Source organism: Hemiscyllium ocellatum, chromosome 7 (genome assembly GCF_020745735.1).
Source record: "Hemiscyllium ocellatum isolate sHemOce1 chromosome 7, sHemOce1.pat.X.cur, whole genome shotgun sequence".
Lineage (NCBI taxonomy): Eukaryota > Metazoa > Chordata > Chondrichthyes > Orectolobiformes > Hemiscylliidae > Hemiscyllium > Hemiscyllium ocellatum.
The window spans coordinates 35,386,178-35,409,130 of NC_083407.1; the positions used below are offsets into that span (position 1 = coordinate 35,386,178).

The 22,953-nt window shown below is 39.2% G+C and overlaps 1 protein-coding gene across 1 annotated transcript in view; it reads left to right on the top strand.

The window, feature by feature from the left end:
- The window catches only part of LOC132817331 (low-density lipoprotein receptor-related protein 1-like), a 1,680,787-nt gene that overhangs the window by 1,378,714 nt on the left and 279,120 nt on the right, over positions 1 to 22,953 (top strand). Inside the window, exons 52-55 of the mRNA XM_060827740.1 lie at positions 557 to 676; positions 14,649 to 14,777; positions 18,539 to 18,661; positions 20,899 to 21,036. Of these exons, the coding sequence (XP_060683723.1) occupies positions 557 to 676; positions 14,649 to 14,777; positions 18,539 to 18,661; positions 20,899 to 21,036 (510 nt within the window). The remainder of the gene's footprint in view (positions 1 to 556; positions 677 to 14,648; positions 14,778 to 18,538; positions 18,662 to 20,898; positions 21,037 to 22,953) is intronic.

A 22,953-nucleotide genomic window follows, 5' to 3' on the forward strand; every position in this document is an offset into this window, starting at 1 on the left:
GCCCCTACCCCAAGTCCCTCCTCCCTACCTTTTATCTTAGCCTGCTGGACACACTTTCCTCATTCCTGATGAAGGGCTTGTGCCCAAAACATCGAATTTCCTGTTCCTTGGATGCTGCCTGACCTGCTGCGCTTTAACCAGCAACACATTTTCAGCTCTGATCTCCAGCATCTGCAGACCTCACTTTTTACATGAAAAATTATGGCCAACTCAAAACGTTCACCTGCAAAAACATGGTGATTCCATTCACTACTGGAGTCATTGTTTGCCTCCTGGACAACAGCCTTTAAGGTCACAAGAAGGCAGGGAGTTCTAAGTCTATTAACTAAACATCTATATTTAAGAATTTTCAATCTTAGACATAAATTTTACTGTATGAATTGCAGTGCTTCAAGATGGTAATTCAATGATTATGAAAATAAATTTTTCAATTTTCATTCCTGACAGACTCAGACTCAATGAAGCATAAATTGTAAAGTGCTTGAGTGGCACTAACTTACTACAATCTAGCAAAGCATTAAATTGGTGCTAACATTACATTTTCCTTTGTTCACAGATTCATTTTGTACTTGGGCTCAGTTTGAATGCCCAAATCACAAATGTATCTCTAACCGTTGGGTCTGTGATGGTATGAATGATTGCCGGGATGGTGCTGATGAAGCAGTTTCCCTCTGTGGTAAGTTTTCAATTAGAAATTAGATAATGATAATGAATCCACTACATGTTTTCTTTCGTAGTTAGTGATATCAGCTCATGTCTAATGGAAAATTTAACTCTTATGATACCCAGTTGTTTTTTAACCAGTTTTGAAACAAAACGTGAGCAAGTGTTCAGTTATCTCATTCTTAAAAGTGTACTTAACCCATCTGCATGATGCTACCAAATTCTATAAATATCCAATACACCCATGATATCGGGGAAAATCCCATTTTGTTTTTAACTCAAGTCTAAATTTTTCGGTCACATAGTCTGTGTTCAATTACATGTATTCTGGAGTCACCACCAAAGCAAAATTATAGTGTTAGAGCATTTTGTTTCACATTTAGTAGGGACGATCTACACATGTGGTGGTGCAAAGGCATATATTCCAAACTAGGGAATTAGATTTGCTTTGTAAACATAGATTTTATTTTTTATATTTAACATAATCCCTCCATTGGAAAAACATGATATTTCTAATGATGTTTGGAACCATTTTGCTGAAATAGGTTTTCACAAATATGGCCTCTGAAGTAAGCTATGATGTAGCTATGACTTCAGTAATTACGTGTTAGTATTCAGCTAGAAGGTTGGAATTTGTACAGCACAGAGCATGTTGCTCTGCAGCTTTATCACCATTCATATATAATCGATAAAGATTATTTAACAGTAACCAAGAATTCTGGCCTAAACTTGTATGAAGACCATGTTACAATACTTCAAGTAGCTTTTCAGCTGGGCTGAAGGTAGGGTGCAGTTGGTGGGATTTCCAACAGAAATGGCCCAGCCACATCTCAAAGCTTAGGAATGGTGAGGAAACAAAGCACTTCCCATTCCCTTTCCCACTCTGTCAATAAGACCTCAGGTGTATACAGCAGATATATGTTGTTTCCAGGTTTCACTTAAAATTCTTGCTCCTTTATATGTGAGTCACTTACATTTTTATCAATGTTTTAGTTATTCAAGATAGAACTAAATTGGAAAATGGTTTTGAATATGTATGTTGCAAACATGACAGTACTACATACCCAGTATAGATTCTGGTTCTCCATTTGGGGAGACGATGGCCTCATGATATTATTGCTCGAATTAATCCAGAGACCCAGATAATGTTTTGGGGATCTGGATTCAAGTCCCACCATGGCAGATGGTAGAATTTGTATTCAATTGAGGGAAGTCTGAAACTAAGAGTCTAATAACGATCATGAATCCAATGCCGATTGTGAGAGAAACCCATCTGGTTCGCTAATGTCCTTTTGGGAAGGAAACTGCCATCCTTACTTCGTCTGACCTGTATGTGAATCTGGGCCAACAGCAATGTAGTTGACTCTTCCCTCTGGACAATTAGGGATGGGCAGTAAATGCTGCCTAGCCAACGATACTCTCATCCCGTGAATGACTAAAGAAAGAGCATTTTTGTCACCAGCTTCAAAGTCCAGTGTAAGTAGGATGATTGCATTCCAACGTTAAGATTTTCATTGTACAACCATCCAAGTCAGACATAATCAAGGATAATACCTGATCTGAGGAAGTGTGCTATAAATTTGTGATTATGAGGGAGAAAACAATGAATTTTCTTCACCTGAAACTCTATGTAGTTTGTAAGTAGGCCTTGTAAACTGCATTGATTCATTCAGCTGAATGATCAGTTGATAATTACATTGTATCTAATTGTGCAAATATGGAACCTGAACCTGGACTTGAAATAGAATCAGAGAATCTCTACAGTGCAGAGAGAGGCCATTCTACCCATCCAGCCTGCACAGAGCCGTCCTATCCCCTTAATCCTGTATTTACCAGGGTTAATTCACCTATCCTACATGCCTCTGGACACAAGGGGGTAATTTGGCATGGCCAATCCACCTACCTGGCACATCTTTGGAGTGTGGGAGGAAACCAGAGCACCCAGAGTAAACCCATGCAGACACAGGGAGAATGAGCAAACTCCACACAGATAGTTGCACAATGTTGGAATCAAACCCCTACCCCTGGGTTGTGAAGAGGACATAAATAACCTACAACGGGGCATAGATAAGTTGTCAGTGGCAAAGATCTGGCAACTGGAGTACAATGTGGAAAAACGTGAAATTATTTACTTTGGCATAGAGTCACAAAGATGTACAACACGGAAACAGACCCTTCAGTCCAACTCGTCCATGCTGACCAGATATCCTAAACTAATCCAGTTTCACTTTCAGCACTTGCCCATATCTCTTTCAACCCTTCCTATTCATATATCCATCCAGATATCTTTTAAATGTTTAAAATGTACCAGCCTCCACCACTTCCTCCAACAACTCATGCCATGCACGTACCACCCTCTCCTTATGTCCTTTTAAAATCTTTCTCCTCTGACTCTAAACCCTCTAGTTCTGGACTCCCACACCCCTGGGAGAAGACTTTATCTATTTATCCTGTTCATGCCCCTTATAATTTTATAAACCTCTACAAGGTCACCCCTCAGTCTCTGATGCTCCAGGGAAAACAGACCCAGCCTATTCAGCCTCTCCCTAAATCTCAAACCCTCCAACCCTGGCAACATCCTTATAAATCTTGTCAGAACCATTTAAAGTGACACCTGCCTTATAGGGGGGAGATCAGATTTGCAGAAAAGAAAATTAAGGTAACGTATTATCTAAATAGTAAGAGATTGCAGAGATCCAAGATTCAGAGAGATCTGGAAATCTCAGGATGAATAATATAAGTTTATTTTAAGTAACCAGGAAAGCTACAGAATATGGAGTTTATTGCAAGGGAAACTGAATGCAAGAGTAGGGAGGTTATACTTCTGATACATGGAGCATTGATGAGACTGCATCCAGAATACTGTGAACAGTACTGGTCACAGTACTTATGGAAGGATGTTGAAGCATTGAAAGCAGTTCAGAAATGATTTACTAGAACTGGAATGAAAGGATTGACTTATGAAGAAAGGCTAGACAGGCAAAGCCATTATCCTCTGGAGTTTAGAAGAGTGAGGGGTGACTGTGTTGAAACATACAAGATCCTGAGGGAACTTGACCAGGAGGATGTTGAAAATATGTTTCCTCTTGTGAAAGAATCTTAGAACTAGGGATCATGATTTAAAAATAAAGGGGTGCCCATTTAAAACAGACGCAAACAAATATTTTTTTCCCCTCAAAGAGTTGAGAGTCTTTGGTATTTGTTTTCTCAGAAGGCAGTGGATGTAGAAACTTAAATATTTTTTAAGGCAGAGGTTGAGAGATCTTTGATTACCAAGAGGATAAAAGATTCTCGTAGATATATGGGAATATAGAGTTGAGATTACAATCGAAACATTCATGATCTTATTGAATAGTGGAGCAGGCTCAAAAAGCTGAGTGTCTATTCTTGTATGTGTGTTCATATGGATAAAAGAGGAGAAAGTGAGGACTGCAGATGCTGGAGATCAGAGCTGAAAATGTGTTGCTGGAAAAGTGCAGCAGGTCAGACAGCATCCAAGGAGCAGGAGAATCGACATTTTGGGCATTCCTGAAGAAGGACTTATGCCCGAAACGTCGATTCTCCTGCTCCTTGGATGCTGCCTGACCTGCTATTTTTCAGCAGTGTTCATATGGATGTACAATGTCTGTGTATAATTTTGTCATCTGTTTATTTCAATTTTTACACTGTCTGAGGAACCTTGCATTTCTTTAATTTTCTTGTTATATTGTATTGACTTTGATTTTCCTCATTTTTATGTCCCTCATTAATGAGAAGAAAACAAATTTTAAATATTATGCTGCTTGTTTGAGGTAGAGGAAAATAAAAGGATGTTAAATAGGAAGTGAATAAAACAGTCAAGTTAGACTTTGAGATGCTCGAGTACACATACAATGGGTGTGATGGCTGCCTTCAGTGCAGAAATTACAATAGTTCAATGAAATCATTTACTGACTCATAACATACAACTGTTTGTAGTTTGGAATTGTCTGCAATTGTCATCAATTTCACTTCAGCAAATCATTGAATGAAAATAAAAATATAATTTGTTGACAACAATTTATTCTGATTCCCAATCTCAATGAGAATTGAATGTTTTTCCTTATCCTAGACCCAGTATTTTAAGCTTCTGCGGAAGGAGAACTGTACAATAAGGAATTTATAATGGGGAACAAAGAAATGGCTGACCAACTAAGTACATGCTTTGGTTCTATTTTAACAAAGGAGGACACAAATAACATACCAGAGATATTGGGGAATGTGAGCCTTAGTGCAAGTGAAATACTAAGCAAATCAGTATTAGTAAGGAAATGCTTTTGGGGATTTCTTTTATTCATGCACAGGAGGAGGGCATTGCTGACTCGGCCAGCATTTATTTCCCACCTAACTGAGAGCAATTAAAAATCAACCACATTGTTATGGGTCTGGAGTCACATGTAGGCCAGACCAGAGGGTTTATGAAGGCAGATTCCCTTCCCAAAAGGGCATTAGTGAACAAGATGGGTTCTTCCAACAATTGACAGTGTTTTCATGGTCATCATTAGACTTTTAATTCCAGATATTTATTGAGTTCAAATTCCACCATCTATCATGGTGGGATTTGAGCCCAGGTTCCCAGAACATTATCTGGGTCTCTGGATTAATAGTCCATCAATAATACCACTAGCCCATTGCATCCTCCTTGATGGGATTGAAAACCAGTAAATTCCCAGGCCTTTATATTTTAAATCCCAGAGTATTTAGAGCAGCAAACTTAAAAATAATTGATGCATGAGTTGTCATCTTCCAACATTCCATCGACTTTAGAACAGTTCCCACAAATTACAGGGTAGATAATATAACTCATCTGTTGAAGAAAGGAGGCAAAGAGAAAACCAGAAATTATCTTGATTTGATTTGATTTATAATGATTTAATTTGATTAGACATGTAACTAGGTACAGTGAAAAGTCTTGTTTTGTGTGCAGTACATGCAGCTCACAAGATACAAAATGCATTAGGGTAGTAGAACAGAGCAAAGAATACAATGTTACAGCTGCAGTAAAGATGAACTGAGCGCAAGGTCATGATTAAATTTAAAATTTGAGGGGTCCATTCAGAAGGTCAGGCAGCATCCAAGGAGCAGGAGAATTGACATTTCGGGCATAAGCCCTTCTGCAAGAGTTGAAAAATGTCCTCAGATGCTGCCTGGTCTGCTGTGTTTTTCCAGCAACACATTTTTCAGCTCTGATATCCAGTATCTGCAGTCCTCACTTTCTCCGGGTCCATTCAGAAGTCCAGTAGCAGCAGGAAAGAAGCTGTTCTTGAATGTCTTGGTATTTATGTATAAGCTTTTGTATCCTCTGCCCAACAGAAGAGGATGGAAGAGATTAAAACTGGGAATGGGGGGAGGAGGGGTCTTTGATTATGTTGGCAGCCTTCCTGAAACAGTGAGTAATGCAGATGGAGTCAATGGATGGAAGACTAGTTTGCATTATGGACTTCGCTGTGTTCGCAACTTTCTATAGTTTCTTATGGTCTTGGGCAGAGCAGCTGCCATACCATCATCCCGATACCAAAGAAAAGATATGCAACATGTGTCAACAACTACCATCCATTGGCTCTGACCTCCATTAGTATGAATTATTTCATGAGTTTAGTCCTGGCTCACATCAACTCTAGCCTTCCAGCCTGCCTTGATCCCATGCAAGTTGCCTACCAGTGCAATAGCTCCATTTCCCAACCCTACATTCATCCCTGGAACATCTGGATAATAAGGATACCTACATCAGGCTTTTACTTATCAACAGCAGCTCCACCTTCAACACTACAAGCCCAACCAACCTAATCTCCAAACTCTGAGTCCTAGGTCTCTGCCACACTGTCTGCAACTGGATCCTCAACTTCCTGACCCATGGAGGTAAGCAGGGAAAATAGACAACAACACCTCCTCCACAACAATCCAGTCCTTAACACTGGAACCCCACAAAGATGCATACTCAGTCCCCTACTGTACACCCTGCATATCCATGAGTGTGGAACCAAATTTTGTCCCAACTCCATCTACAAGTTCACTGACGACGACACTGTTGTAGGCCACATATCAAACAATGAAGAGACAGAATACAGGAAAGAGATAGAATGCTTGGTGATATGGGGCAAAGGTAATAATATCACCTTCAATGTCAGCAAAACTAAAGAGCTGATCATCAACTTCAGGAAGCAAGGAGGAGGACATTCCCGTATTTTACATTAATGCAGCTGAGGTAGAGATGGTCATGTTCCTAGGAGTGATGATCATCAGAAATCTGTCCTGGACCACCTTTGTTGACGTCACAGTCAAGAAGACACGACAATGACTCTTCTTCCTCAGAAGGCTAAGGGAATTCAGCTTGTCTGTAAGGATTCACATTGACTTTTATAGATGCACCATAGAAAGCATTCTATCTGGATACATCACAAATTGGAATGACAACTGCTCTGCCTAGGACCGTAAGAAACTACAGAGTTGTGAACACAGTCGAGACCAGCACACATCCATTCATTCCATCTATACTTTCCATTGCCACGGAAAGGCAGCCAAACATTATCAAAGACCCCTCCCACCCCGGTAATAATCTCTTCCAACCTCTTTTGTCAAGCAGCAGATACAAAGCTTAAGCAGATGTACCAACAGGTTCAAGAACAGCTTCTTCCCCGCTGTTATCAGACTTCTGAATGGACCTTTCAGATTTCAAATTTAATGTTGATCTTGCTCTCTGTGAACCTTTTCTGCAGCTGTTACATTGTATTCTTTGCTCTGATCTGTTACCCTAATGCACTTTGTATCGTATGATCTGTCTGTACTGCAAGCAAAGCAAAACTTTTCACTGTATCTAGCTACATTTGATAATAATAAAGCAAATCAAATTAAATCATACCAATTTGGTATATGTTAGAAGAAAGTGAGGACTGCAGATGCTGGAGACCAGAGTTGAAAAATGTAGTGCTGGAAAAACACAGCAGGCCAGGCAGCATCCGAGGAGCCTGAAGAAGGACTTATGCCTGAAACGTCGATTCCCCTGCTCCTCAGATGCCGCCTGGCCTGCTGTGTTTTTCCAGCACCACATTTTTCAACTCTGGTAAATGCTAGAGTCAATTCTAAAAGAATTATAATTGAGCATTTGGAAGACAGTGACAGGATCAGACAGTCAGCGTAGATTTATGAAAGGGAAATCATGCTTGACAAACCTTTGAGGATAGAACTACTAGAGTTGAGGAAGGGGAACAAGTGAATGATGTTTATTAAGGTACACATGATTGGGGACGTGCAGAACTAGTTTCCACACAGGAAAGAAAGAATAGGAATAAACGGGTCATTTTCCGAATGGCAGTGTGATATTATGGTGATAGGTGCTCAGACTCCAGCTATTCACAGTCTATATTAATGATGTGAAAGAGGGAATTAAATGCAATATCTCTAAGTTTGCAGATGACACAAATCTGTGGGGGACTATGAATAGTGAGGAGGGTGCAGTGATGCTTCAGCATGATTTGGACAAGCTAAGTGAATGGGCAAGTGAATAGCAGATGCAACATAATGTGGATAAATGTGAGGTTATCCATTTTGGTAGAAAAAGCAAGAAGGCAGATTGTTACCTGAATGGCCATAGATAGGGGAATATGCATCGGGGCTTGGGTGACCTCATACAACAGTTGCTGAAGGCAAGGATTCAAGTGCAGCAGGCAGTAAAAAAGGCAAATGGTATGATGGCCTTCATTACAAGAGAGTTCAAGTATAGGAGCAGGGAAGTATATGGGGTATTGCTGAGACCACACCTGAAATTTGTGTGCAATTTTAGTCTCCTTACCTGAGGAAGCATGTTCTTGCTATAGAGAGAGTGCAACAAAGGCTTACTGGACTAATTCCTGGGATGGTGGGACTGACATATGATGAGAGGTTGAATTGGTGAAGAATGTGTTTGCTGGAGGTCAGAAGAAAGAAGGGGTATCTCAGAGAAATCTATAAAATTCTAGATAAATGAGATGCAGAAAGGATGTTCCTGGTGGCAGGGGAGTTCAGAACCAGGGGATCATATACCAAGGATACGGGGTATGTTGGAGTGAGTCTTTATGGAGACAATAATTTTTCAGGAGACAAACAAATCTCAAAGCATGTGGTAACTTTTATTGATGTTTTTCACTGTATAATACAAGGAGAGACCCCAAAGTCTTCCCTCAAATCTGGCCTTGACGTGAGGGTTCTAAATTTGCTGCACAGATCAGAAGAAAAGTTCAATGACACTCTAATTTCAACATTTTTTTTCTTAATCATTTTATGAAATGTGGTAATCGCTGGCTGGCTAGCATTTATTGCCCATCCATAGTTGCCCTTGAGAAGGTGGTGGTGAGCTGCTTTCTTGAACTGCTGCAGTCCACCTGTTGTGGCTAGACCCACAAACCCATTAGGGAGGGAATTCCCGAATTTTGACCCAGCAACAGTGAAGGAATGGAGATATATTTCCAAATCAGGATGGTGAGTGGCTTTGTCTTTCTGGATGGAAGTGGTCGTGGGTTTGAAAGGTGCTGTGTGAGGATCTTTGGTGAATTTCTGCAGTGCATCTTGTAGATAGTGCACACTGCTACAACTGAGCATTGGTGGTGGAGGGAGTGGATGCTCTTTGATGCAGTGCCCATCAAGCAGGCTGCTTTGTCCTGGATGGTATCAAGTTTCTTGAGTGTTGTTGGGACTACGCTCCATCCCACTCATGACTTGTACCTTGCAAATGATGGACAGGCTTTCAGGAGTCAGGTAGTGAATTACTTGTCATAACTTTCCTAGCCTCTGACCTGCTCTTGTAGCACTGGGTTTATGTGGTGAGTCCAGTTAAGTTTCTGATCAATGGTAGCTCCCAAGATGTTGATAGTAGGGGATTCAATGATGGTAACACCATTGGATATTATGGGGTGTTGGTCAGATTGTGTTTTGTTGGTAGTGATCATATCCTGGTATTTGTGTGGTGCGAATGTTGCTTGCCATTTGTTTGATTAAAATGTCTTTCATACATTTTTCTTGTACCATTAACATGGCAGCATATATTCCCTGCCCATGTATACTATTGGTTAATTAGTGCTGGGTTGGTCATCCATAATTGGTTTCCCAGTATATCATTCAATGTGTGATCTTGTTGCTATGCTCCAAATTAACTCCTTTTGAAGTGTGGGAAACTTTAGTTTCAATGATCACTTGTAACCTTTTATCTCTCAACTAGGACAGATAAGGAAAGCCCCTTATAATTAGTTTTAAACCTTTCTTTCTAATATTGTAGTGATTAGTATATATATTTTTTGAACACATTGGAATCTATAACTATAATTATCTTGAAGAATCTTAATTAAAACCTACTTGTAGTATTATGACCGATTGATTAGAAAAAGACTCAAAAATAAACAGCAAAATGGCTGCTGGTAGGCCATTTATGTCTGAGATGAGGAGAAATTTCTTCATCCAGAAAGTAGTGAGCCTGTGGAATTCACTACCAAGGAAAGCAGTCAAGGCCAAAACATTGCATGATTTCAAGAAGGAATTGAAAATTGCATCTGGAGCTAAAGAGATCAAAAGATATTGTGGAAAACCAGGAGCAGATTATTGAGTTGGATGATCATCTATGATCATGTTAATTGGCAAAACAGGGTCAGATGGCCCACTCCTGCTCCTGTTTTTTTTTATGTTTATACCCTGGGTGTGTCATGAGATAGATAAAAGGACATCAATCCCAGCACTATTGTTGTAATTGGTAATTAATGTTTCTTCAACTTTGCTTCAAAAGTATTTTTCAGTAAATGTTTGCCAAAATGTTAGAACCAATGCTTCACATTAGACATTGTAAATTTTAATTTGCTGAAATTTCTGGACTGTTCATCTCCAATTTTAACTGAAATACCAGAAATGTGTTTAGAGGGAGCAATTAATAAATCATAGGTACAGTGCATGTAAGAAGTTGCAAAAGGTTTTATGACTGCACAACCTAAAAATTGGCAATTTAAATATCAATGTTATTTTGTGTCAATCCAGCTTGTTTTTATAATGCTGCCAGGTGATGCTGAGACTGCAACTGAGCATGTATAGCAAGTGCTTCTTCCACTGTTATGGCTCAAATAAACACAGCCAATTTGAAAAATTTCAACTGGAGGCTTTTCTAAGCTTGTTTACATAGCTGGTATATTCTCACCACTGCAATTAAACAATTGTTTTGCCAAAAGAACAAGCCTAATCATGCTGTCTTTCAGTATACACAAAGGAGTACCTTCTTAATAGAATGCTGATAACCCCACTCCTAAAAAATATTTATGGTTGTTGACCTTTATTTCCATAGTCCATTTCATTCAGTGCAAACATGAACTGTACCGTGAACAATACCTGGCCAAGCACAGCACTCTTACAGTGATGTTTACTTGACAATGTAAGATATTTATTTCATAAGGATTGTGAAAGGTTCCATTCAGACAGGCCAATTTATTGACCACAAGTTTATGATGGATGAATGATGGAAGATTCAGGGAAGTCAAGTCTGACACATGGAGCCAAACAAGGTGATAATAAATCGCTGCCCAAATAAGCTCACTACAAAGATCACAATGGGGATCATGAACAAACCTTACAAATAGCAAAAATAAATCAAGATAAGGCTTTGATCATAATGAAAATTAGCAACAAAGAATAGATGTAGGCACGTACAGCATATATTGATCAAACTTTGAAAATGGTACTTCTTACTTCAATAGAAATCAATGAATTTACTGACTCACCACATACTTTTCAGCAAAGGTCATGCGGTGTTTCACAACAGTGTCAATTGTATGACATTGACCAGATAGACAATTTGCATTGTTTTCTCACCTGAACTAGACTTCTGTAAGTAGATGTTTTACTTCAGAATACATTTAAGCCATGAAGGACATCAATTATCCAGGCAGTTTAGTTACTTAAATGGGAAGTGTCATGGAATCATATATTAGCCATAGTGCAGATAGAGGCTGTTCAGCCTATTGAGCCTGCACCAAACTTCTGAACATCATCCCACCCAATTCCACCCTGTCCCCATAACCCCACATATCACAAGACACTACGGGCACTTTAGCATGGCTAATCTACATAACCTGCATGTCTTTGGACTGTGGGAGGAAACCAGAGTACCAGAGAGAAACTCATACAGACTTGCGGAGAACATGCAAACTCCATACAGACAGTGACCCAAGGCTGGAATTGAAGCTGAGCCCCAGGTGCTGTGAGGCAGTGGTGTTGACTACTGTGCCACCCAAGTTTTTATTCTATTGCTTGTTCTCAATTTAGAGGCTGATATTATTGTTATTCGTTGCAACAGTATTACAGCCTCCAAATTAAACCTGTATTGCAGCCTCCAGAATGTCAGCCTCCAAATTAAGAGCTACCAAAAGCATCGAAGCTTGCCATCTAAGTTGGAAAATATGTGCATAATCATGTCTCAATGCTCGAATTCACAGCAAGTCTTCTACACAAGCCTAAGTGAATGGTAATAGTTATGTATTCCGAACATTCTCTGTTCCCTTCACTGATCGTGATTAATTACAGAGTCTGCAATATTCAACAACTTCGATGTAGTGCACAGACTGCCAACCAACACCACACATTCAACAGTTAAGGTCTCACACAGAAATATCAACAAACATTTATTGACCTTGATAAGGAAACACAGTGATAAAGTGAGGACTGGAGGAAAATGATTGTATCAGTCAGCAGGTACTGTGAAGACAGTTTTATGGTATATGATGATTTGGAGTTGCCAGTGTTTGACTGGAGTGTACAAAGTTCAAAACAACACACAACACCAGGTTATAGTTCAACAGGTTTACAGGTATTTGGAAACACTGAGCACTGCTCCTTTATCAGGTGGGTGTGGAGTATAAGATCATAGGACACAGAATTTACAGCAAAAGTTTACAGTGTGATGCAACAAAATTATATATTGAAAATTTTTGTTAAGTCTCTCATCTTTTTGAATGGGCACGTTGGTTTCAGTTCTTGGACTGAACAGTCCAACAGAACATGATATATGATGCACCACATCAATTACCAGTAATTATGATGTGCAATTATGAAAATATACCAAATACATCTGAGTCTGAATGGGACCTGATTGAGGTTCTAAGAATATGAAGCACATGTACAATGCAGATAGGAAACAGTTTGGTTGAATGGTCAATAATGAGGGGATTTAATTTTAAGGTGAAAGGCAGAAAGTTTGAGGGGCTTTGAAGAATGAGTATTTGACACAGAGTGTGAGGAATCTGGATGCATTACCTATGAGGAAAGTAGAAGTGAGAAACCTCACAACTTTTAAAAAAAGCCTTGGGAATTTCATAATATTAAATGTTATGGACTGACTGTTGCAATGTGAGATTAGTGTAAATTGACCAACACAGACTCAATGGATGAAGGGTCTCTTCTGTGATGTTTGATTCTGTGACTAAGACACTGGCACTGATTTTAAACTTGAACAGGTTCCATGGAGGAAGCATTCCATGCCACAGCTGTTGTTCCTATGGTTGAGAGAGTGTTTAATGTAAAATCTATGCAAGTAAATACGTAAGAATATAAAGAGCAGGGTTCCAATTCACAGAGAGGATGCAGAAGTGAAATGCAAAATGAAAGCAGAAGTGTAACTCATGTTATCAGATGACGAGTAAGCCTAATATTCTTTTCAGAAGAGAATAGAGTAAAAAGAAAAAACAAAATCTGGCAAGGTGCTTAGATTCTGATAAAGTTCTTTCTGCTTCTTCAGGTGTCGATGGTGTAAGTTCATTGATCTGAATGTTGGCCAGAATTTCACTGTTTCATCCAACTCTACTTTCGCTTCCACTTGCAAAAACAAAACAATGCCCCTCATGATGGCTGCTTATTCATATAGTGTTAACAAGAGTATTATGATCCCAGCTATTTTTTTTCACAGGACAAGTTTGACCTGAGACTGAAATCTGGTTTGACAGATCCTAACTTGTCTTGTCTTGGTTTTAAAATTGGTGATTGTAATGAAAGCAACCAAATCATATGGAATATGAGTTCACTGATTGGGGCTGTTAATTTGGTCCAATTCGAGACCACTTGACTGACAGACAAAAGCAAGAGTATCAAACATCCTGTTCACTCTGAGAGTTGGATCAGTGTCAAGGAGTCTACACATGTGAATACAGAGTGACTTGGTGACAGCACACCAGTCTCCTGTGGAGTTATTTTAGCCATCTTTTCAGATTTCTAATCCCCATCAAATCTACAGAATCCCAATCATCTAGGAGGCCTTCCTTTCCATGCCACAGGACCTATTCTTGGACAACTGCCAATGAGACAAGCAGCCAGCCAGATCTTCAATCAGTAAGCTCTCTGACAAGGCTACTTACTTGTCTTGTATTAATAGATCAAATTCAATCTGGCTTTGGGCTTCCTGTTTCAGAATGCATTAAGATTATCTTGCAACCTTGGTTCCGAAATCTGGCACCAACTAATTTATACTGTGCTAAGTCAATACGTGTATCAGATATATTTGCTTTCAGTAATTTTGACTTCCTTTAAAGCGTGACTTTACTGAATTAATGAGATGTATTTTCTTTGGAATTTATTGAAGACATTTATATGTTATACTGATATATCCTTTAGCTACAATTTGATTTATACATTTCCCTTACCATCCAGAATTCCAGCGTAATTCCGCATGATTTTCTTCAGCTGGGATCAATAGCACCTTAGTAGTCTTTAGAACAGTTTTCCTTTCCTTTCCAATTTCAGTACACTTATTTTGTTATCAGAAGATGATGTTGAGTAACAATAATAATAGATGTCAAGTGTATGAAAGCTTTATATTATTTTAATTGCTAGCAACTACTTATTAATTTAAATTAAAAACAATATCTCAACATGATTTGTATTTCTAAAAAGACATCACAAAGGCAAGTCTTACATACATCATGAGTGTTACTTCACGAATGTATTATTTATAGCTTATTTCGCTACCACAGGTTCAGTCACTTGTGCTCCTGATTTGTTCCAATGTCCCAACTCGCATGTTTGTCTCCCAAAACATTGGCTGTGTGATGGTGATAAAGACTGCCCAGATGGAAGTGATGAGCTCTCCACAGCCGGTTGCAGTAAGTAACGGCGAAACAATTGTCTTGGTTTATTGAGGCAAGAATTCACTGTGGTTATACAGCAGGGCCAATGGATTTTGTAAAATGAAGCAATAAATTTGCATTAACTGCATCTTTCAGGGAGACTGAGAGTGAGTTATGACAGATACGATGCAAATCGCAATTAATTCATGTATAGATAGAGACAACAGTGTAGCAGACAGCAGAACATCTTCTCTTGTGGTCCAGCAAATCTCTAGTTCCATAATATATCATATGATATAATAATGATATATCAGTAAACCATGCAAAAAATGTTAACTCACGGTGTCAGACAAGTGTTAATTCACTGGATTCATTTGCATTGGAAATTTACAAACCATGGGGTAAATTTTCAACTTGCAGTCTGGACATAAAGTGAAATTATGTATATATTGCATCTTTAAAAAATGATGAAAAATTGATGGAAATTAAAATCAACTCACTTATAAATGGAGTGGATGTTCTCCACACCAGCTTTACATCCTAACTGAAAATTGTAAATGTCCGTCATCTGAGATTTACTCCATTCTTTTAGAAGTACGTTACTTTCAAACCATCTCATATTGCCTGGACCAAAACATATTTAAAGTTGTACAAATCAATAACCAAACATAGTGGAGAAGCTGTTGACTATTGAACAAATCGATGAAATTTGTCTTCCCAATTAAATCTATTATGAAGGTCTGTTAGCTTGCATTATTAGATTAAGACATCCATTACAGTATTTTGTCAAGCCTTGAGCTAATAATTGGATGAAAATTATGAAATGACTGAAGTAACAAATGACACAGACAAATATTATCTAAGTACATTACACTTGAGCAATATTTGTCAACAGTTCATGGAGCAGACTATTGGCTAAGAAAAGCAAAACAACTTGAAAAAGTCAGGAGATTGATTTAATGTCTCAAGTGTAAGATAACAGTAATTCACTGGATTCATTTGCATTGGAAATTTCCAGGCCATGGGGTAAATTCCCATAAATCCGGGTTTTTTTCAAACTCATTTTTTTTTCAAGAGATGTGCCGTTGTTGCCCATCTCCGCTTTACTGCAACAAAGTCATGGTCAGCTGCCATCTTGAACTGCAAAACACAACTGGGAGCTGAGAAATGGATTAAGTTCCTGACTGAAACTTTGATAGTCATTTGGTTGTATAGAAGTTGAGCATATCTGAAGAAACAAACATGCTGTTTAAAATTTTCATCATGCCCTCATCAGGACAGAAACACAAGAATTTCAAATCTCAAAGAGAACAGCAACTTATACTGCGTAGAAGGCAGTGCTCATTAACTCGCAAGTGAACTCAGATTAGTTGAGGCATTCTTGTGAAGAATGCACCAGATAATAGTTAACTCCTAAGCTTTTGCTTCAACTTAAACCAGATAGGTTTTAATTTGTCCAGATAGCATTATAAAGAATGCATATGTTAATATATGTCCAATGTAAAAATGAAATGTGTAGACAAGGACCTTGTGTTTACAAACAACAATGCTCTATATGTGGATATCTGTATTTTCTAGCATGCATAATTAGTCATCCTGAGATCCTGATGGGCAATCTTAAAGTCGTTGTCAGTGCAATTCAGAGTCTATTTGCCAAACTGTCAGTACTCACTATTCATAAAGTGTGTTATGACCAAGACTGGAAAAATATGTAGATTCATCTTGCCACTCCTGAGATAGATATAATAGAATACGTTTTTTTCTATGTTTTTTTTACCAATTTGCTTACATTACTTGGAATTAAAGTAGTTAATTTACTGAAACTCACTGAAGTGAGGCATGAAAGTTATTGAGAAGGTAAAAATCTACCATGATTTCTGTCAAACACAAATGCTAGCATGGAAACAGGTTGAATGATGTACAGAGTAAGTGCACTAGATTAGAAAAACATTTCAATGAAAGATTTATATGTTGAACTGGTGGTTCATCTGGAGACAGTTGAATGTTTCCATGTTCTGTCATCGGTTTTCCTCTGTCTGATCATTTCTTGCAGAATTGGGCTCCACTAATAGAGGAAGTGACAGAGTCCTTATTCTTGATAAAAAGCAAAGTACTACACATGTTTGAGATCTGAAAGAACACAGACAGTGCAGGAAAACTCAGCCGGTCTAGCGGCATCTGAGTAAACAGAATAAAAGTTATCTTAGATTCAAGATATTAACTTTATTTCTCTCTCCACGGATGTCATTAGGCCTGCTGAGTTTCTCTTACAGATGTTGTATTTTTTTTTAATGTTGGTGTATGTTCCTTGACACTGCTCACTGTTCCTGGATATCTTTCTTTTCTTCTGTAGCAAAAAGTCACAGCTTACATTAGGGCTGCTCACAGGAGGTGATTGGATGTGTGAAATAAATGTGATCATTGGTCCACAACGGGGATAATCTATTTCTACAGTTGTGATTGTCCATTGCCAGAGATCGCCTATTATCTTTTGATAGAGACAAAGGAGTATCACTCATACACATTGCATAATAATTTTGGGATTTGATTTGATTTTTGATTTGATACATTGTAGTCACATGTACCTAAGTACAATGAAAAGCTTTGTTGGTGAACAGAACAGGCAGATCACAGTAGGCAATGGCATACAGGTCATAGGGTGCTTAGACCGAGTGAGGCATACAGGTTATACTACACAGGAGGTGCATGAAGCAAGATCAGCATTAACAAGATCAACATTATTTGAAGTTAGAGATTCCAATCATCAGTCTAATAATGGCAGGGATGAAACTGTTCTTGAACCTGTTCATGTGTGTGTTCAAGCCTCTGTATCTTCTGACTGGCAGAAAAGGTTGTGGGAGAGCATTACCGGGGTGGGAGGATACTGAGAAAGAGGTTATGATCATGCCACCACCATCACGCCCTCTATCTCCTTTCTGCATTCTGACTCATTGTTCGAGATCTGTTCTACTACAGTGGTGTCATCAGCAAACCTGTAGATGATGAGGGTGTAGCTTTACATTGTTGTTCCAGAAATATCTGTAGTCAACTTGTCTCATCTTCACAGGAATTATAACATCTCATTGTGAGCTGTATATTCCAGATCATGAATTACAATGCCCAGGCAATTACCTCTTGAATAGGTTTTTCTGGATGGTAGCCATTACTCATTCCATTGTTTATCTCTATGAGTTTTGCTGCTTTCAGATCAGGTGATTTTGGGGCTACTTTGAAGTACTCAAGCTATTTTAATTTTTTTCTCTCTCAAATCCAAAGTTCAAGTCTTTTAAAGTCATCAATGAAATTTTAACAATTAATATTCAATGTTCTACATCATTGTGGCAATTGTTGTTCCCATTTAGGATTTGGTATCCTTGCAATTTTATTTTGTTAAGTGCAAGATGAAAAACATTGACAGTATATTTTTTTTTCAGCAATGTAAAAACTTCAGTGTTCAAATGTCAGACTTAGAGACAGAGTTTCTACCACTGGATAAAAGCAAACAATAAACACCTAGCACCTGCTTTTTAAGCCATTATAATTTTCCTGTTTTGTGTGATTGTGTACAGAAATTAAAAGAATATTGACTAATAGAAGTTTTTATAATCAATATTTTGATAAAGCATGAGTGAACATGCAACTTTTTACTCAATGGAACTGTTTGAATAAACATTTGAAGGGAAATGTTCAAATTAAATGACTTGAGCCATAATATACAGCAATTACTTCAACTTGTATAATACACATTAAGTACACATATGAACTTTAATTTCATGTTTTGTTTCTTCCTCTTCTAGCACACAACAGCACGTGTGACAACAAAGCTTTCAAGTGTCAGAACAATTTGTGTGTTCCACAACATTTTGTATGTGACCATGATGATGATTGCGGAGATGGAACTGATGAACCTCCAGAATGTGGTCGGTATAAATATTCTTAATCCACCTGAAAGTGGATTAATCTTGACTAATGTTAGTTTCCTCATTTCCCCTTCTCCCACCTTGTCTCAGTTGATTCCCTCGAACTCAGCACCGCCCTCCTAACCTGCAATTTTCTTCCGGACCTCTCCGCCCCCACCCCACTCCGGCCTATCACCCTCACCTTGACCTCCTTTCACCTATCACATCTCTATCGCCCCTCCTCCCTACCTTTTATCTTAGCCTGCTGGACACACTTTCCTCATTCCTGATGAAGGGCTTTTGCCCGAAACATCGAATCTCCTGTTCCTTGGATGCTGCCTGACCTGCTGCGCTTTAACCAGCAACACATTTTCAGCTCTGATGTTAGTATTATCCTGAGAACATAATCAAGACCTGTAACATCTATAGGAGCAGAGTATTGTGGATGCTGAATATCTGAAATTTAAAATCATTGTTACATTTCAGGGTCGATATGTTGGATACTGAGATGTTGTCCCTCATAGTAGATCCTGAACTCAGAAGCAAAATTTAAGAATAAAGGGCCTCCCATTTTAAGTGGAGGTCATGTAGAGTTGCCTTTGGATGGGCAATTATGTGCAATATAATTGTATTTGTTACAAGATTAATCGTGTTGTTTTGTATAAAAATGAAATTACTTTCTTTTACTTATTAGACTAGATTAGATTCCCTACAGTGTGGAAACAGATCCTTCAGCCCAACAAATCCACACTGACTCTCTGAAGAGTAAACCACCCAGTCCCATTTCCCTCTCACTAATGCACCTAACACTATGGGCAATATAGCATGGCCAATTCACCTAACCTGCGCATCTTTAGACTGTGGGAGGAAACCGGAGCGCATGGAGGAAACCCACAAAGACATTGGGAGCATGTGCAAACTCCACACAGGAAGTCACCCGAGGCTGGAATCAAACCTGGGAACCTCGTGCTGTGAGGCAGCAGTGCTAACCACTGAGCCATTGTGCCGTATTCAAATTTAAAATCCCCCTTTCAGATTATCTAAATCTATGCATTTATTGGAATTCGAAGTATTACATGCCATCATACCTTTTCATTAGGCATATTTGTGTCTGATGCCTTAGAGTTAATGCCAGATAGTTTTAATCAACCTATCTGGGTATATTATGACATGCCTCTGGAGCAGGTGAGGCCTTCGTGTTTATATTTTCATGAGAGACGTTTTTCAAACAATTATGAGTGAGGTAAACATTTCCTCAGATAGCATTCAAGGATATCTAATCTAAAGAAAGTTATAGAGTTCCTGATGGCTGAATCTATTCCTTTCTCTGACATGCAGAGAATTTGAATTTCGAAAGCACCTTCAAAGAAGTGCAAAGTGTTAAATGCGTATTAAACTTTGCTTAGACTGCTCATGGATTATTGCTTACAATTTTGTCTCCACGGTATAAGAAAACATGAAAACATCAGAGAAGCTGCAAAAACAACAGCGTTCATGAGATGATTTTAGCAAAGGGAGGATGTACTGACCAGGAAATCCTTCAAAAGCTATTATTCTTGAAAACAGGGGGCTGATAGAGCTCTTTCAGATTATGAAAGAGTTAAATAGGGTGGAGTTACAGGAAATGTTTTCACTTCTGGATGAGTTCAAAATTATAATGATGCCTCCAAAATAGCCAGTAATAAATCCAATCAGAAAATTATAAGAAACTTATTTACCCAAAGAGTGGGTTGAAAATGGAAGAGGCTACTATGATAAGCAACTGGGCAAATATTACAGATGCATTTAAGGGAAGCTCAAGAAGAAAATGAGGGAGAAAAGAATAGAAATAAAATATGGTGATAGGGATGCATGACAAAGATTAGGAAGAGTAGCTGTAGAGCCTAATTTTTCTGTCCTGTATGCTCACTGTACCTTAATAAATCAATAAATAATGAGGAAAGTATCATTCACCATTTATGCCCTCATGCTATATTTAGAAAATAAGGGAAAACAGTTGAATTGTTCATGAAGATGTCTATATGTATGTAGTTGAGGGTCATTTTGATGCAGTCTACATGGACATCAATAAGGTCTTTGATAAGGTTTTGCATGGGAAATTGGTCAAGAGATAGAGTGGATGAGCAATCATGTCTCCATATTGAAGATTTAAACTTCAATTAACTATGAAATGATATATTTTACAATTAAAGACCAACAGAAATTGTCCATGCTGTTGTGTGCTAAGATGACGTTTCCTTTTTTTTGTGGATTTTTAGTATACAAATCCTGTGGCCCACATGAATTCCGTTGCGCTGATGGAAGATGCCTTATCAGTGCAGATTGGGAATGTGACGGGGACTTTGATTGTCTTGACTATTCAGATGAAGCACCTAAAAATTTAAAGTGCATAACAGGTAGAGCGTTTTTTTTATTGTTCCTTGATTTAATGTTCCTTGGTTATTGTTGCTGGTGAGTGTCTTCGAAGCAATATTTGTTTGAAGAATCATGTCAAATTGGTATCACATTATGTATGGTTGTCAACATATAATTAAAATTAATGGCTAGAAATTTGCCTGTTCTTACAAATGGAATCCAAAATGACATTACCAACATAAATTCATGTAGATCTGGATTTTACTATGGATGATGAAGAACCATCGCGTATTGTTCGTTGTGATTACAGTTATCCATGAACATTGTGTAAGCTGTTCAGCAGCATCTTAGGACTGTGAGAGATCATTTCCAACATGTAGCCCTCCACAGGGCAAGCAGCTGTGAGGTGTTTCAACATTTAATCAATAAGTAGAATGTTTACTGATGGAAACTGAGTAAGCTAGGAACCATAAATTAAAATATTATAAAATAATGTACTGGAAGTAAAATACAGGGAAAGAAAGATATACTCATTCATCTTTACTCTGCCACTACACGTTATCTCACCAAGGCTCATGGAGTATGACTCTCAGTATTACATGTATCATATCCATTCAACTCCTCTCATCTACTGTGTCCCCCATAACTGCCAATTCTTCCTGCCTTCCTATATTCTGTGGTTTTTACTCACTAGGTCACCTACCTACCTCCCCTGCTTCTATGTCACCAAATAACCCCCACTCCAACCACTTTTGTCATGCTCAGTCTATCCTTTTGTCTCATTGCAGAATATACTGGATAACTATCCAGCCCCACCACCTCTTGCATTCTACCATCCCTCCACCATTCCCCACAGAACCAGGACTGACCTGCCTATAATTGAAAAATGTTGTGCTAGAAAAACACAGCAGGCCAGGCAGCATCTGAGGAGCAGGAGAATTGACGTTTCGTGCATAAGCCCTTCTTCAGGAATGAAGCTGGTGTGCCACGCGGGCTGAGATAAAGGGTGGGAGGGAGGGAATTTGGGGGAGGGGTGCTGGTAATACAATAGGTAGAAGGAGGTGAGGGTGAGGGTGAGGGTGATAGGCCGGAGAGGGAGTGGGGGCGGAGAGGTCAGCAAGAGGATTGCAGGTCAAGACAGTGCTGAATCCGGTGGTTGGGACTGAGATAAGGTGGGGGGAGGGGAAATGAGGAAGCTGGAGAAATCTACATTCATCCCGTGTGGTTGGAGGGTTCCTGGGTGGAAGATGATGCGCTCTTCTTCCAGGCATTGTGTGGTCAGGTTCTGGTGATGGAGGAGGCCAAGGACTTGCATGTCCTTGGCGGAGTGGGAGGGGAGTTAAAGTGTTCAGCCATGGGGTGCTTGGGTTGGTTGGTGCGGGTGTCCCAGAGGTGTTCCCTGAAATGTTCTGCAAGTAGGCGGCCTGTCTCTCCAATGTAGAGGAGACCACATCGGGTGCAGCGGATACAGTAAATGGTGTGTGTGGAGGTGCAGATGAATTCGCGATGGATATGGAAGGATCCATTGGGGCCTTGGAGGGAGGTGAGGGGGGAGATGTGGGTACAAGTTTTGCACTTCTTGCTGTTGCAGGGGAAGGTGCCAGGAGTGGAGGTTGGGTTGGTGGGTGGTGTGGACCTGACAAGGGAGTTGCGGACGAAGTGGTCTCTCCGGAATGCTGATAGGGGTGGGGAGGGAAATATATCCCTGGTGGTGGGGTCTGTTTGGAGGTGGCAGAAATGACGGAGGATGATACGATGTATCCAGAGGTTGGTGGGGTGGAAGGTGAGGACCAGTGGAGTTCTATCGTGGTGGCAATTGGAGGGGCGGGGTTCAAGGGCAGAGGTGCAGGAAGTGGAGGAGTTGCGGTGGAGAGCATTGTCAATCATGTCGGAGGGGAAATTGTGGTCTTTAAAGAAGGAGGCCATTTGGGTTGTTTGGTTTTGGAACTGGTCCTCCT